At 41.0% G+C, this 17,451-nt stretch overlaps 1 protein-coding gene across 1 annotated transcript in view; it reads right to left on the bottom strand.

The window, feature by feature from the left end:
* LOC308507234 (cadherin-related family member 3-like) overlaps positions 1 to 17,451 on the bottom strand; it is an 87,897-nt gene that overhangs the window by 59,807 nt on the left and 10,639 nt on the right. Inside the window, exons 2-4 of the mRNA XM_081071938.1 lie at positions 16,066 to 16,262; positions 9,010 to 9,181; positions 7,433 to 7,521 (exon numbers count right to left, since the gene is read on the bottom strand). Coding sequence (XP_080928064.1) covers positions 7,433 to 7,521; positions 9,010 to 9,181; positions 16,066 to 16,262 — 458 coding nt within the window. The remainder of the gene's footprint in view (positions 1 to 7,432; positions 7,522 to 9,009; positions 9,182 to 16,065; positions 16,263 to 17,451) is intronic.

The raw sequence follows: 17,451 nt of genomic DNA, 5'->3' as shown, positions 1-17,451 counted from the left end.
ATTTCTCAATTAAGTTCGTGAACTAGAAAAATTGCTAGATACCTCATTGCTGAATATCACTATGGCCACCTTCAAAGTACTCCCCTAGGTAAACTATGCACTGACACCAGTGCCCAGTCCACCCTTCAAAGCAATTTTGGAACTGTTTTTCTGGAATGGCCATCAGATCTGTCATCTGGATTACTCTTGGTGTCCTGAAAACATCATGAAAATGTCTTCCTTTCAATATTTCCTTTATCTTTGGGTTAAAGAAAGAAGTCCTTGGGGGCCAGATCAGGTGAGTAGGGAGGGTGTTCCAATACAGTTATTTGTTTACTGGCTAAAAATTCCTTCACAGACAGTGCCGTGTGAGCTGGTGCATTGTCGTGATGCAAGAGCCATGAATTGTTGGTGAAAAATTCAGGTCATTTTTGTCTAACTTTCTCACATAGCCTTTTCAGCACTTCCAAATAGTAAACTTGGTTAACTGTTTGTCTAGTTGGTACAAATTCATAATGAATAATCCCTCTGATATAAAAAAAGTTTAGCAACATCATTTTGACTCTTGATTTAGGCTAATGGAAAATTTTGGTCGTGGAGAATTGGCTGATTTCCATTGTGCACTTTGATGCTTTGTTTCAGGGTCATATTGGTACACCCATGTTTCATCACCAGTGATAACATGGCCCATAACATCGTCTTGCCTCTCCAAAAGGTCTTGGCAAACTTTGACCCTCCTTTACTTTTGTTCATTGGTGAGCTCCTTCAGGACCATTTTTGCACACACCTTTCTCATGCCAAGGTTTTCAGTTAAGATTTTCCTAACTGTTTCCCTATCTATTTCACTTGGTCTGCTATGCTTCTCACAGTCAGCTGACGATTTTGACACACAATCGATGGATTTTTGCAATGTTTCCATCAGTTTTGCTTATTACTGCTGCCCTGACCTCTCTTAATCAGTGACATGTTCTCTCCCCTCAGAAAAACATTTAATCCATTTGTACACTGCTGTTTTCTTCACGGCATTACCCCATAAACTTGGACTAACATGTCCCTGATTACACTTCCACTCTTGCCAAGTTTAACAAGAAATTTAATGTTTGTTTGTTGCTCCAACTCAAACTCAAGCATTCTCGCGACGACACACAAAAATACTCAACAACAATAATGAATGCCACTCAGGAAGACACTGCCACACATTGACATGAACACAGCTGTGAAACACTGATATACCAAGGTTATGAAACCTTACCGAGCTGTTTGTACAGTGCTGCCAATGTAAGTACACGGTACCAAGTTCACTAATTTAATTATCAGACCTCATATAGTGCCAGGTGAGTACTAGATTAGTCAAGGGGGTCACTTCTTAAATTATATAAATGTCTAACCATATGCTGTACACTTGAAATATAAAATAATATTGAATATCAACTGTAAATGAAAAATGTTAAAGGTGGGAGAAAGGTGCAGGGCAATAATTGGTTCAAATTTCCAGGTATAAAACAAATAAGTCACGGGGATGTAACATACAGCATAGGGAATATGGTCAGTAATATTGTGATAGCATGCTATGATGTCAGGTGGTTGCTGGACTTATTATGGTGATAACTTCTTTAGGTATATAAATGTTGAATAATTATTGTGTACAGCTGAAACTAATATAATATTGTATGTTAACTATATTTTTAATAAAAATATTTGGAAAAAATCTCAACCCATTAAAACTAGAATTGGCACCCAAATTATAAAGCAAAATTCATATATTCTGATTTCTAACTCTATAAGACTCATCTTTTCTCCCCTTTAATGCTTGTTTTACAGCTGAATTATAAAATAGGAGTATATAATTAAAACCCTCAGATCCGTAATTATAAGCTTTACTGCAGCATAACTGTTGAATCATTTGATGATTTCACCACCAATCATGCCTCTTAGACTTTCCAAATATCACTTTACCCTAAAATCTTATTGTTGTTAGCCTTCAGTCAATAAACTTGACTGAATGGAAAACATTGTTTATTTCCATATGTAATCTGTGGCCTACATTGATTCATTGCACTTATTTTTTCAAAGAGGGAAAAATAATGAAACCATAGAAATAGATTTTTATTTGTCATTAAATGACATATCTTTTTATCTTTCAAGGGCTACTATAAAACTTTCAAACATTATTCTTTATTAGGATTAAAAAAAATCTTTCCAACAAGTTATTAGAATGCTGATTATTTTCTTAGGCTAATGATATAATTCCCAAAAGAAAATAAGAGTTTATTATTGAAATGACAATATATATCTAAGATCTAAATGCTAAGTCTTGTCATTAACTTTGGGGTAACTTGAATGAAATCTTTTACCTTGAAATGGCAATATTAAACCTTATTTCGTGGAAATACCAATTCCATCCTCCTACTTTCAACCCCACTCTCATTTCTCTCCACTGTCCCAACATGCTGCTCGTTCTCAAAGACTGGGCTTATTTTCACAAGGTGGTAATCAACTATTTTGATAGACACTATAAGATACAACACAATATTTTGAAAGACAATTTTTAGGGAATATGTTTTTATTTCACCATTAAGAAAAGAAAAGACAGGGGCCGGCCCAGTGGCTTAGGTAGTTGGAGCGCAGTGTTCCGGGCACCAAGGTCACCGGTTCGATTCCCACATGGGCCAGTGAGCTGCGCCCTCTACAGCTAAGATTGTGAACAATGGCTCTCCCTGGAGCTGGGCTACCATGAGCTGCCATGGGTTGCTGTGCTGCCATGGGCTACCGTGTGCAGCCAGGAGTGGCTGGTGGCCAGCGTGAGCGGCAGGCAGCCAGTGAGAGCAGCCGTGAGCGACCAATGGTCGACTGTCAACCTAGCAACTGACTGCCTCAGCCAGGGGAGCGCAAGGCTCATAATACCAGCATGGGCCAAGGAGCTGTGTCCTACACAACTAGACTGAGAAACAACGGCTTGAACCGGAGTGGGGTGGAGGGCAGGCAGAAGAAGGGGGGAAAAAGACAAAATACATATTGAGCAAGATACCTCTCTCCCCCGCTTCTTGTTCAGGGATATCTACACTGCCTCAAAAAGCAGGACTCTTAAAGCGGAAATGAATTGAGATAATGTATTTAGTCTTCCAAAATTGACTTTCAATGTGATACACAATAAAGAAAGTCACATGCTACCCCCTCACCACCACTGAACCAGGAAGGTTAAGGTCACTCTGGCCATGGTGGATGGGATTTGTAATATGTGGGGTGTGACATGGAGAGTTGGGGTAGAGGTGAGTCCCGGGGAAGCATCAGGAAGACCTCTATAGAGAAGAGTAGGGTCAGCCTCAAGTCACTGAGGGATTTCATTACTGCAATGTGGGAAAGGAGGTGGGTCTTCTAGCTGTAGCCATTTTTTAATCATCCCATTGCTGACTGGTCATTTTTGGGTATTCCCTAGCTGCCCACTCTCCATTTTTTGTTTGAAATTAATATAGCTACTCCAGTTATTCTTGGATTGGTGTTAACAGGGTATATCATTCTCTATCTCTTTACTTTGACCTTGTTTGAGTTTTATATTTAAAGGAGGGTTTTTTTGCAGACAAGATATAGTTGGGCCTTTTTAAAAAATCCAGTCTATTTTTGTCTTTGAATTGGTGCATTAGGACCATTTGGATTATCTGAATTAATATCTACCGTGTTTGTAACTGTTTTCTTTTCATTGTATTTATCCTTTGTTTTTATTCCCCCTACTTTCTTTGTTTTAATTGATCATTTTACATGATTCCATTAATCTTCTGTTAGCATATTAATTATATGTATTTTTAAAAAATTTTAATTATTGTCTCAGAGTTGCCAAAACACATTTTTCACTAACCTAAATGTAGCTTCAAATAACACTACATCATTTTATAGATAGTGTAGGTATCTTATAACAGAGTATTTCCAATTTCTCCCTCCTGTCATTAGGATATTGCGTCATTCATTTCACTTATCAATATATTATTGATAAGTGAAGAAATAATCTTCTAACACATTTAATTTATCTAATTAAATGTAATAAATTAAAAATATTATTTTACCTTTATTTATTTCTTCTCTCATGCTCCTGCTTTCTTTATGTAGATTTGAGTTTCTGACCTACATGATTTTCCATTCTTGCTGATGAACTTCCTTTAACATTTCTTGCAGTTCTGGTATGTTGGTAATGAATTTCTTCAATTTTTGCTTGTCTGGGAAATTATTTATTTCTTTTTTGCTTTTGAAGGGTAGTTTCAATGGATATGTACTTCTTTATTGACTCCTTTTTCTTTCAACATCTTCAATATTTCATTCCACTTTCTTCCTGCTTGCATGGCTTCTATTGAGAAGTCTGCTGTATTTGTTATTGTTGTTCCTCTATAGGCAAGATGTTTTTCCCCTGTGACTTCTGTCAAGATTTTTCCCTTTGTCTTTGGTTTTCTGAACCTTGAATATAATTTGCCTAGGGGTGTGCGTGTGTGTGTGTGTGTGTGTGTGTGTGTGTGTGTCTGTGTAACCCAGGTGAGATAAGGCTCAGGAAAATTCTTTCTCCCTGAAGAGTAGGCCTTTGTTATGGAGAAGGCTCTGGGTTTATTTCACAATGATTCTTTTCTTCTCTCTCTTCCAAAGACACAAGGTGATTTTACTTGGATCTTCACTGTGAGAACCTAATGGAGTTCTTGATGGTAAAACCTATGAAAGTGTATGGCCCCCTAAGATTGCAGTACCCAGAAGTTTCTCATTCTCATACTAGTCTGTACTCAGCCTCCAGCAATTCATCAAAATTACCATGTAACTCTTTATACCAGTTTATGGCTCTAGCAGTTTCTGCTGCAAGTAAGCAGAACTTTCTGTGACTCCCTGGATTCAACTGTTTCTCCAGATTTTGAAGTGCTCGTTTGCCCTGATATGTCCAAGAAAAGTAATCGATTTTCAATTTGTTCATGATAAGAGGTCCCACTTTTTCTATATCTTGAAATACCCCCAGAACCAGAGTGTCAGGGATCTTAAAGCATCAGCACAATATGATGGCATGGAAAGTTTTAGTCCTGGAACTTAGATATGGATGAAATCCACTCATTACATGAATTACTACGAATCAGGTTCTCACTTGGAATTTCAACTTTCATCATTATAACAATCCCAGAGACATGACACATTATATCAATTTTCCACTGGGATCTAGTGTAATCTTTCTACTCTCTAGAATGCTAATTAGACATTATGTAAAATGTTAACACGTGTCACGTTTTATTTAAAATGTACTATGGAAAAATAATTAGAGCAAATGTGATTAAATAAACACCTTTCTATTAGAGAACTCCTCAGGGCATTTAATATGCTGTGTATTTTGAATTTAGAGGAGATATATAGATATCATTTCCAAAAATCATTTGATCAGAGGATCTTTTATGTTTCTCATGGATCTCATATTTCTCTAGTAGAGCTTGGGTTTTGTGGAAGCACTTTGGGAATTGATGATATGGATATGATAGGAAACGTATAGGCTTTAGAGCAAAATGAACATTGGTTTGACTCACAACTCCACTGCTTATTCTTTAGGCAAATTGCTTCATCTCTAATAGCCTAATGTTCCTCATCTGTAAATTAAAGACATAATACTCTAGCTTATTGATCCATTTTTTAATATTATGGTAGATAATAGCATCTACTTCAGAAATCACATAGGGATTCAATTTTAAATGAGGATTCCTGATAAAGACTTAAGAGTTATTAAAGTCGTCATTATTATCATCATACATCAGGCTCCAAAGCAGTGGTGAGCTCTTCCCCAGAATAGAGCAAGCTTTTCTCTGAATTAATATAAAGGGTCAAACAAATGAAAGTTATTGCCCAGTCATGATTGCTTGAATAACACATTTGGTCTGACCTACTGTGTCAGAAGGATATATGTACAGGAATGTGTCTAAATGTAAGTTTCCACAGCCTACCTCCACACTGAAATGTCATTCCATGTTTGGTAAAATTCACAAAGAATGTTGCATTAGCCTTCTATATATGGCCCAGGATCCAGTTCTCTTCTAAGAAAAGTATACAGCCAGGGCCAGAAGCATTTCATCTGTATGAACAAGCCTTTGGTAGTCCTTCATTTGAAATAAATTACTTCCGTTAATTGGCTAGTAAGTCATTGTAATTGCATGTTAGAGGCATCGCTAAACCCTATTGAACTGTGATGCGCTTTCCACCCTAAAATGTCAACATGGTGGGTGAGATGCATGGAGAGCATCAGGGACACAATTGCAACCTGGTGTCTGATTCTCTTATGGCTGGAACTGCTCAGTGCTGGATTCAACACTATAATCTTGAACATGGTGATTTGGAGGAATAGACATGATTGGGTGGCTTAATTGCATGTTGTAAAGGAAGCTGTGACCTTTCCAGTCCCATATTGGATGTGGGATTGTTTTATTGGTAAGAGGTTGAGACAAATAGTCGGGGGAAAGAGGAGCTTGACAACAACACTGGGTTTTTGCATGTCATTACTTGAGTATATTCAGTACTTTTAAAAGCCATGTGGACAGTGCCTCAAATATTAGTAACCATTTATCTGTTTAAAGAAAATATTGTGAAAGTTAATTTGCCTTGAATAAGCACTCAGTAGCATTATCAGTAAATTGTAAGTATTGAAAGTATAGCATTAACATGTATCATTCTCTAATTTTCAGCCAATTTGGGAAAGTGATACATTAAAAAATAAAAAACATGATATTCTTGTCTACCATCAGTCCACTAGTTGAAAATGTTATACCTTAATAATGCCATAATCATTCCATATGGCATCAAAAATTAAGATAGAAATACAAATTTTGTCAAGTGTAAGATCTTTTACAGTTTAAAAACTACTTTCAAGTCCATTAGGAGAGAAAGCGATAGGAGAGAAGACAAAACAGATATCCTTTCCACAATTTTATAGTTAACACAGAAGGGCAGAAATGTTGGATGACTTGCAGCATTAAAGTTAGGATTTAAATCCAAGCCTCTTGGCACCAAGTTCATAGTTTCCTCGCCCTCATGGTTTCTAGAACTGGGAGACACCTATCCTGAAAACAAGTGCATTCTGGGGCATTGTAAAGCCCAAGGATGAGACCCAGCATTTTGAAATATAAATTAATTCTACCAGAAAGCTGTATTGTTTCTCAACAGTGAGTGTGTAGCCAAGAACAAAATGAAATGGCTTGGCAGCTTTTGTCAAATTACCTAAGGATTCGCTGGGCCTGCCTGCACAGGGTGGAATAGACTAAAAGAGAAGCAATTACCCAGACAACCCAGCCACAATCATTTTCACCTGAAGTGTCCTGATATTTGAAGCAAAAGGTATGTTTGGAACATGAATTGTGGTATAAAAGATCTGATTGTCTCTGTGGCTTTATATGTGAATATAGTCATAAATAAAACTACCAGGCACTGATATTTTCTGCCCCAAACTATAAATTACCTCCAAAACAGCATCTTCTGGATCCTTGGCTGCTGCTCTGTAAATGATTGTGCCCGGGGCAGTGTCTTCTAGGATATAAATCTCAGTAACTGCCAGAAAACATATAATAGATATTATAAGCCAAAAAGCCCTCATCCACTCCTGGATTTTAGATAAAACTAAAGGCACTGTGCTTGCTCAGCACAGATGTTGTTATAGGGTGATTCCCACTAATCATAATGATCAATAATAATGATAATAATAGATACAAGTTATCAAGTATCTATCATGTGTCAGGAATAGAGCAAAGAGACCTATAAATTTAAACAATAACAATGTTGAACATTTTCTAATTGTTAAGCACTTGACATCATTGGGGACATTATTATTTCCACTTTACTGAGATTTAGAAAGATTGAATAACTGACTCAAGGTCACACAAGTAATACATTAATATTGTCTGATGATTTTATTAGTGTCTGTCTTTTCCTCAAGTTTGCACTCTTTCTATTCATTTTTAAATCAGCGGGGGCCACAAACTTGCACATTTATTCGTCAAACCACTCTTCCAGGATCAGGAACACTGGGGCAGTAGGGGACCCCTCGTGCACTATTTTACTGAGGGAGCAGGATTTGTGGGTGGAAAAGGCATCCACAGGTCTGTTTGGACTATGGCCAAGACACTGGCGTAGGCGTCCCATAAGCAAATGCTTATGGAGTGTCCACAAGCAACCTAGTGCCATGTTCACTGTTTTAGAAGTCAGAAGCATGGCATTTGACCTTGGATCTGCCCTTGAGGAGTTTATTATTTGCCTAGGGGAGGGGATAGAAGAAGAGTAACATTGATTCAGCTTCCACTTGCTTGCCCAGCACTATGGTTGGCTCATTAACACACTATCTCAGGTGAGCTTCCTCAAGAAGGTATTAATGTCTCAGTTTAACCAATGAGGAAACTGAGGCTCGCACAGGATTAGCACCTCTCCCAGGTTAGTGGCCACCTCAACGTCTAAACCTGAAATGTTTATGTTTTTAAGAGAAAACATGAATCAGCCACATGTAAGTATTAAATACTTAACTACATAGAAAGAGACAGAGATGAGAAAGACAGAGACAAGAGTTAGAGAAAGATTCACATGTGGTGAAAATCAGAGAGCGAGAAAGGGTGCAAAAAGGATATGATCCCTGCCTCCACAAAGCTTCAAACTTAATAATAACATAGATACACTGTTAATTAAATAATTACATGAATAAAGGAATCATTTTAGTACCAATAATCAAACAGATAAATGAAGTTTTGAAACACTGACAAGATGCTTCACCTAAGTCTGTTAACTCATCTATACAACATAAATACAAGTAGCACCTACATCCAGTGCTAGGAGCATTCCATACACTAATCCATCTGACGCTCTGGGGACAGTGCCTGCTACGTAGTTAGTGCCTGATAAGTGGCAGCCCTTTATCATTACTTTTGTTATCATTATTCTCCTTATCCCTCATATAGCCATGACACTATGAGAGCACATAGGACACGGGACACAAAGTCCACACGGATGTATCGACTGGATCCTTCTTTCCCCAAGAGAAGAGCTCTGTACCTTGGTCTCCCTGAGCAAGGGATCCACTGAAGGTGGGAGGCTCATTCACATCAGCAATCTGTATTAAAATGGTCTGTGATGCTGTCGCCCCTCGGTTGTCTTTGGCATAGATTATCAAGGAGTAGAGAGTCACCGTCTCAAAGTCCAGCTTGGGTACTCCCGTGATGAATAACTGAATGAAACAAAGAAGTGCAGAATAATGGAGTGAATGACTAGCTTCATAAGGATAGTTTAGATCTATAATTCCCAATATGAATCAGCATTGTTAAAAAAAAGAGATAAAAATCTTGTACTTAAAATGGGAAGTAAGGTGACCTGATTTATTAAAAACCTCTATCAACAGAAAATTCATACATGTTGTATCTCTTTCACCCTTCCCACATTTTCATGTTAGTCTTCCTGATAACAAAGTTTATTGAATCTCTTTCCCAACTCTAATTTGTAAGGGATCATTCTAAGCACTTAACAAACGTGCCATTCTACTCTTTTTATTGCAAATGGGGACCAATACTGGATGCACTTTACAAATGCAGAAATTGAGGCTAAAGAGTTAAAGAGCTTGGCCAAGTTTTGGAGAAAAATGCAGTGGTCCTGCCTCCATCTGACTTCACCCTCTTGTCCTTAACATAAGCCTAAACCGCTGAGCACCTATAAATGGATGAAAAGAGAGTGTAAGAGCCCTCCTGCCCTCCCCCACTCAGTCACCCCACATGTGTTTTATGCTTCCTGCATGGTTTCATACTGATTTCTGAACTGCTCTCTTCAGGAATCATGTGAAGCTGGACATCCAGAGAAGTGGGTTCAAGTTCCACCTGTAGTATGAAATGGCGCTGAGACTTTGGCCATGACCCTTCAGGTCTCTAACTTGGATTTCCTTGTCCTCATTGAAAGTGTTGAATGTTCTGTCACTAATGTCCTTTCCATGTCTGGCATGATGCAGGTAGGTTAGGAAATGCTTGATTTCTAAAGCTTTCTCATTGGTAAAGATTTTACTACGTTGCAAAATCTACTGAAAAGGGTTTGCCAATTGTCTTTGGATGTTCTGTGTCAAACCATGAACCCCTTGTTTATTATGATGGTGATGATACCAATAGCTTACATGTATTGAGCACTTACTATGTATTAATTGCAAGTGTTTAATAGGAATTACATCATTTAACCCTGAAAAAAAGCAATGCTATTGGTACTACTAGTATGCTTATTTTACAGACGAAGTAACAGAGGCTTAGAGAGATCACCAAGCAAGGAGCAGAGGCAGGATATGAATCCAGGCTTTGACACCAAAGTCCATGCTCAATCACACCGTGACACTGTGGATATAGCTGCCTTCCTAGTAACAGAATCACAGACTCTCAGAAGAAAGGGTCGTCATGCCACATTGCCAACCTTGTACTAACAAGAGCTAACATTTTTTGAGCACTGTCTGTGTCAGGCATTGCTCTCAGTTCTTTACCTTATTTAAACATAAAAGAAAAAAAACTGTTATGGAGATATTATTATTACTCCCATTTCACAGATGAGGCAACTGAAGCTTAGATTATATAATACAGCTGGGAAAGACATGCTGCAGGAAGAGGCCAAACCTGACCCGGACACTGCCAGTCTGCCCCACACCTCACTGACCACCACGATGGCAGTAACGCCTGGGTGCTGTCCTTCCGCTGCCATAAGAAGTCAGTAATACATTCATACGTGACAGCTCTTGTCTACTGAACACTTAGCACCGACTGGACACTTCATCTCTTTGATTCATAGAGCAAATGCTATTATCATCGTTATGCTACCAATGAGGAAACTGAGGCTCAGAAGTTAGAAACCCAAGTAATACAGCTAATAAGTGACAGAGCTGAGATTTAAAGCCAGGTCTTCCTGGCTCTAAAATCTTTTTTGCTTTCCATCGCACCCTGATGTTTCTGATAAGTTAATTTAATATGATGGCCTGATTTGAAAGTATATGGGATTTTCAAGCGGTAATTAAGCACATTTTATTCTCAAGGACTTTCTTACCCAAGAAGCACAGCCCTGGGTTCAGGTCGGCCCACCCGGCTGTGGTCCCTCTGCCCTGGGAGCCCCATGGGGACAGCAACTGTGTCCTTCTTGCTCCCTAGCACCTTATACAATATCAGGCTTTTCAAAAAACACTTTTTGAATTTTTAAAACTGCAAATGCTAAAAAAATGCAAATGCTTCTTCTTTACACTTTACAGTGGAAGAAGACAGGAAGCTGGTGAAGTCCCCCTCTGGTTGGTTTCTACCATCCAGGCACAGAAAGTGTATACACAGAGGGTAAATTGAATGCCTTTTCTCATCCTGCCTGCACGACCCATTTATCTTGCTCAATGACAGGTAGCAATTTGCAGATTACATAACTGGAGCATACCTTGACTCATTTCCATGAGATTTCAATTCATCTGTATAATCAGTTCACTTCAAGCTCTGCTATTGTTTCTCCAGGAGACTAATTTGGTTTGGTTTTTTGTTTTTCTTTTCTTTTTTTTTTTTTTTGACTGCCTGCCCAGTCACCCTTCTTAAGTTCAGTCTTTTGCAAACTGAACAAGCCAGATCCTGCAAGGAATGAAGTTCAACAAAGGATAATGATATGCTAAACCTCAAATAGAACAGTATATGTCCTTTCATAATGGAATGTTCTGGAGACAGATACTAACTCACTTAGTTTTGCCTTTATCTGTAGATTTATTTCCATGATATGAAACTGTTTCATAATTGAACTGTTTCTAAAGCTATCTACAGCTGGTCAATGATACAGTTACGATAACATGACTATCTCTCTTATATTAGGTTGATGCAAAAGTAATTACAGTTTAAAAAGTTAAAAGTAATTGCAAAAAACACAATTACTTTTGCACCAAACTTGTAGTTTATAGTATTATCTGTAGTTTGACTACAATAGTGCTGCATAGTGAAGTATAAATGTATTTATTATAGTAAGAGCCACTGTATGTTAATTACTTGTTATGGGCCAAGCAGTAAGATGGCATTTTGAATACATAGAATCTTCTTACCAGGTCCTGAGTGAGGTATTATTATTATTATTATTATTATTATTAATCTCTCTGTATAGGAAAGAAAACCAAAGTGCAAAAAAGTCAAGTAACACATCCAAAATCCCATTGTTACTAACTGGAGGAGCTATGGGTCAAACCTAAGTTTGTCAGACTCAAAAACCTGTCCTTAGAACAGCTATGATTTACTACCTCACAAAAAAAACCAAAAGTGAAACAAACAAACAAAATAATAAGCATAACTATTGAACACCCTTTGCCACCATTTTACTGTTTAGATTTATTTTTAAAACCTAATTAACAAAATGCATGAGATAGTATTTTGTACATAACTGAAGTTGGAAGCAAATTTAAAATCTAACAATACCAAGCTTTGGCAAAAATATTCAATAGCCAGGTAACAGATGTATTTTGCCCCCCCTATAGTCTGTTCTCCTCACAGGAGCTAAAGTAGCCCCTTTAAAATGTAAGCAAATTGTATCTGTTTTCTGCAGAAGTCCCCAATGGTTTCCTAGATGTGGGCGGTAGATTGAATGTTCCCAGTTACGTAGCCTTCCCTGTAATCATGTCCTTTGCCATATGACTTCGCAGTTCCTCCCACTCCAAGCAGCATGGACATGTGACCAACCACCCCACAGATACATGAGCAAGAAACCAACGCTTATTGTTGTATGCCACTGAGTTTTGAGGTGGTTTATTATACAGCATTATTGCAGCTTTGGGTCAATAAGATTTCGCCTTACTCAGATCACATCTAAAATCCGAATCCTTCCCCATAAGGCTTTATAAAGCCTACCTCTGTGACCATGTCTCCTGCCATTTCCCCTCCCCTCAGCCGCAGCGGCCTCTTGCCGTCTTTTTTAAAGATCTCAATGTGCGTTACAAAGTATTTTACATCATTTGAACCTCCTAGTAACCCGATGAAATTATGAAGGAGTATGATATCATCATTCCATTTTGCGTATGGGAGACGTGCAGACTCAAACCCTGCAAAAGGAGCTACAACTATTTGGTGATATTGGGACCAACCATCTGCCCACGAATCTTTGTATCACTCCATGGGGTTTTATCTATTTTCCTATTAAGATGTGTTAATAACATGTGAACAACCACAATCTAAATGATGGATTAGAAACATTAAGGTGGGGATGCACTACGTCTCCACTTGCAGATAGGTTCGGCCATTTAACTGGTTGTGCAGTAGCTTTTGGGGTCACCACTGTGGTCGCCAGTGGCTCCCCCGGCCCTGCCTGACAGTGTTTGCCTCACAGCCTTGCAACTCGAAGCAAACCTTAGTCACTTTGCCAATCTGTTAGGCAAAGTGCTCTTTATTAAACTCAAAACTGTGTCTGTTCTTTCCATATGTATTTACAACTTTCAGTGGTTTTCCAGTTTCTACAGGAGAAAGTCTAATCCGCTTAGTAAATAAAGCACTCATTCACTCACTGAACTTCTATTGAGCACCTAGTATGGGTCAGGTACTATGACAGGCACTGGACACATGAAGATCGAGTAAGACGTGACACTTGGCCTCAAGAAACCCACAGTCTAGTCGAGGAGACAAATATCTGCACAGTGAATGGTAATATAGTGTAAGAAGAGGTGCGATAGAGCCCATGATGGACATCTGTCGTCTGCCAGCCAATCATTTCTCCTGTCCTTCTGGCAGCAGTCTCATTTTTATTTGAGTGCAAATTTTTATTCGCTAGTCCATCTTTTTCTCCACTGGTCTTCGTGAGGCTGTGCTCCCAACCAGGATGAGACGCAGTGACGCAACTTTAAGTCAGTCATCGTATTTCATTCCACTGGTCTTAGTGATTGGTTTATAGTGAGCACATGACCCACGCCAAGCCAATCAGATTGAATCGCAGGACTTTCGAATGGAATGCTGGGAAGGGAACGTGGCCTGGGAGCCGCTGGCAGCCATCTTGCGGTTACGCGGAGAGCGCCGGCCTGAGAATGTTACTGCGTGGAGAACCCCAGAGGGGAACACAGGCCTTATCACATTATTTGAATCATGAATCCAGCGGCACCTAAGGTATTGTCAGATCGACTTTCTTGAAGATTTCAGGTTTTAAACGAGTTCCTTTTTGGCTTATGTCAGTTTGGGTTGGTTACCTGTTATTTTCAAATGGAAAACTGCTGATGGACAGAGGAAAAGGCGCTAACCCTGGCTGTGGGTTTCGGGGATGGCGCACTGGAGAAGAGAAAGCCCAGGTGAGTTACACTTGGAGAAGCAAAGACGGTCAGGTGACCGCCGCCCCGAGACGGCGCGCCGGGGCCCTGCTTGCCGGGAGGAGGAACTGGAGGCGCGGCCCTGAGACGTGCGCGCCGCCCTGAGACGTGCGCGCCGCCCTGAGACGTGCGCGCCGCCCTGAGACGTGCGCGCCGCCCTGAGACGTGCGCGCCGCCCTGAGACGTGCGCGCCGCCCTGAGACGTGCGCGCCGCCCTGAGACGTGCGCGCCGCCCTGAGACGTGCGCGCCGCCCTGAGACGTGCGCGCCGCCCTGAGACGTGCGCGCCGCCCTGAGACGTGCGCGCCGCCCTGACTCACCCGGGGAGCTGCTCGTGCATCCCCTCCCAGTCGTACCGACACTCGTCGTGTGGATGCCACAGAGGTCCTCTTCTAGGCTTTTGCAGATGTTTCCTCTGATGTCATCATGTTCCACGGGGTCCTCTAGAAAAACTGTTAGCGCCCGACCACGGAGGTGGCGCCTGACGGGGCAGCGACCAAGCTTTCTGTGTGGGTTGTCCCCGAGTTACCACGCGCCGCGGGCCAGCCTCCACCGGGCCCAGGTCACAGCTATCATATAGTTTACACTGAGAGGCCCCTGGCTTGACACCGGCCACCGTTCTGAGTACTTTGCGTGTTTCATGCGGCCTGGGAGGCAGCTGCTGTTCTTACCGCCATTGTATAGGTGACAAAATCGGCACAGAGACATGATTTGCCGGAAGTAACACCTGCAAAGCCAGGCTCTGAAGCCAGGCCAGTTGGCTCCAGAGTCCCTGTTCTTAGCCACTGTCACACACTGTCACCACATGCCATAATTGGTCATTTAGCTGCCTTTCCACCCTACCACTTTCCGAATCTCTTAAAGCCGGGGGTCAGTTCACACACCCCCACGTAAGCCCCTTTGCTGGGAGTCATGCGCTGCTCTTACGGACTGTATTATTCGTGGCACAGCAGGCAGCATGCACTTCAAGCTTATGTTGGTTCTCCTTGCTCCCAGGTCCCACGGGAGTCCGCAGAGGGGCCCGGGCGAATGCTATACGTACAGTGGGTTTGCACTGTATTTGAGGAACCCAGAGCTTAGGAAATCCAAACCTTCTAAAATGAGCAGAAAGCCTGCCTGAACTTTACCCCCGAGGCACTGAGTGTTAAACAAAACTGCCTAACGTGGCTCACAGGCCCTGCAGGCTCTGTCTCCCACCTTCTTTACAGTCCAAACCCTCACTACACTTCCCCTTAAGCTCCTGCCACTTTGGCCTCTTCTCGGTCCCAGCTCCTCACGAAACTCCTTCTTGCCACAGGACCTTTGCACATGCTGTTCCCACTACCTGGCATCTTCTTCTTGCTCTCTTCATCTTTTTAATTCATATTCATTCTAAAGATTGCTTTTCAGAGCTCTTCCTCAGGAAGCCTGATAAGTCAAATGTGCCCTTTTGGTGCACTCCCAGACCTGTGGTCCTGCCCTTCGTGGCTCTTAGTACACTTATGAGTCTATACTTGTGTGAGTATTCACTTGATTAATGTATCTCCCTATGAACCAGTAAACACCATGAAGGTAAGGACACGTTCCACCATGACAGCCCCAGTGCTTTGCCCTGTGTGTAAGGAGGTCCTCAGTAGATATCTGAAAAATAAATGCATCTTGCTATTATCCTCAAGGGCTTTAGAGTGTCTGGCACATAATGGGTTTCCAATGAGTGGGTGTTAAATAATATACGGTAGAAGAAAAGAAGGGAAAGGCTGCTAGTTTCATTTTAGAACCATTGTGGTACCAAGTGATGGTACTGTTTGCCTAGATACTTACTTCCCACTGATGTGTAGTTCGACGAGACAGCACAAATGGGTGGACTACAGGATTCGCATTGATGATAATAGGATCTCCAATCAGAGAAGCGGGAGGTGAGACAGGCAGAGTGATTATGGCAACCCGGGTGTGTTCAGAGGCGTTTTCCAGAAGAGGGCTGGCATTTTCGATGACAAAATTTGGAAAAGCTAGAACATCTTCGAGGAAACACAAAATTTTACTTTTTTATAAAGATTTTTGCAATGCTTCCCATCCTCTTTCATATTTGAAAACCACAAAGGAAAAGCACGATAAATACTTACAGTTCCTTTTTTATTAAAAGTCATAAAATCAGTTGAGTAGGCTTAGGTAGGATGGTCAAGAACTGTTCAGGATCTGAGCACTTCCCCTACTTGCAGCTAACAAGTCAGCCTGCCCAGTTTCATGGATGCTGGCAGAACGCACAAGCCTCCTTGGTCAAAGACTGTGAGGGTTAATTTTATGTGTCAACCTGACTGGACCACAAGGTGCCCAGACATTTGGCCAAACCTTATTGTGGATGTGTCTGCGAGCATGTATCTTAATGAGATTAACATTTGAATCAGGGTCATTGAATTTGAACAGAAGGCTATGGACTGAATTTTGTCTCCCCCAAATTCATATATTGAAACTCCAACCTCCAAAGATCCTGGAAATAGGATCTTTAGGAGGAAATTAAGGTTAGATGAGGATATAGGGGTGGGACCAATGTCTGATAGGACTGTGGCCTTGTAAGAGGCAGATGTCTCTCTCTCCCTCTCTCCCTCTCCCCCTCCTCTCTCTCTCCCTCTTCCCCTCCTCTCTTTCTCTCCCTCTCTTTGGCTCTCTCTCTGTCTCTCTCCCCCCACCCCCCACATGAGGACACAGTGAAGAAGCCAGGAAGAGAGCCTTCACCAGAACCTGACCACGCTGACACCTTGATCTCAGATTTGCAGCCTCCAGAACTGTGAGAAAATCAATGTCTGTTGTTCAAGCCACCCAGTCTGTGGTACTTGGTTATGGCAGCCTGAGCTGACTAATACAGAGACAAAGGACTTTATTATTCTGGGCACAACAGCAGCATGGGCTTCATGTTCACATAGGTTCCCCTTGTTCCTCAGGCCCCATGGGGACAACACAGAGGGAACCTGGTGGATGCTTTGCCTGCACTGGTCTTGTGTTACATTTGAGAATTCCTGAGCTTAGGGAGCCCTAATCATTTAAAATGAGCCCTGAGCCTGCCTGTCTTTGTTCTGGAGGGAGAAAACATCTTTATTTTAGTACACAGTAAAGAAACCATTCTCTGTCCCACAGGAAGATGCTATCCCTTACATTTTCAAACATCTTTGAAAAGAGAGTCCAGAACACAGACAGCCAGTACCTCTGCTC

Source organism: Rhinolophus hipposideros, assembly GCF_964194185.1.
Source record: "Rhinolophus hipposideros genome assembly, chromosome: 14".
Classification (NCBI taxonomy): domain Eukaryota; kingdom Metazoa; phylum Chordata; class Mammalia; order Chiroptera; family Rhinolophidae; genus Rhinolophus; species Rhinolophus hipposideros.
Note: the sequence above shows the minus strand (reverse complement) of the source record. Positions and strands in the feature narration are given on the sequence as shown.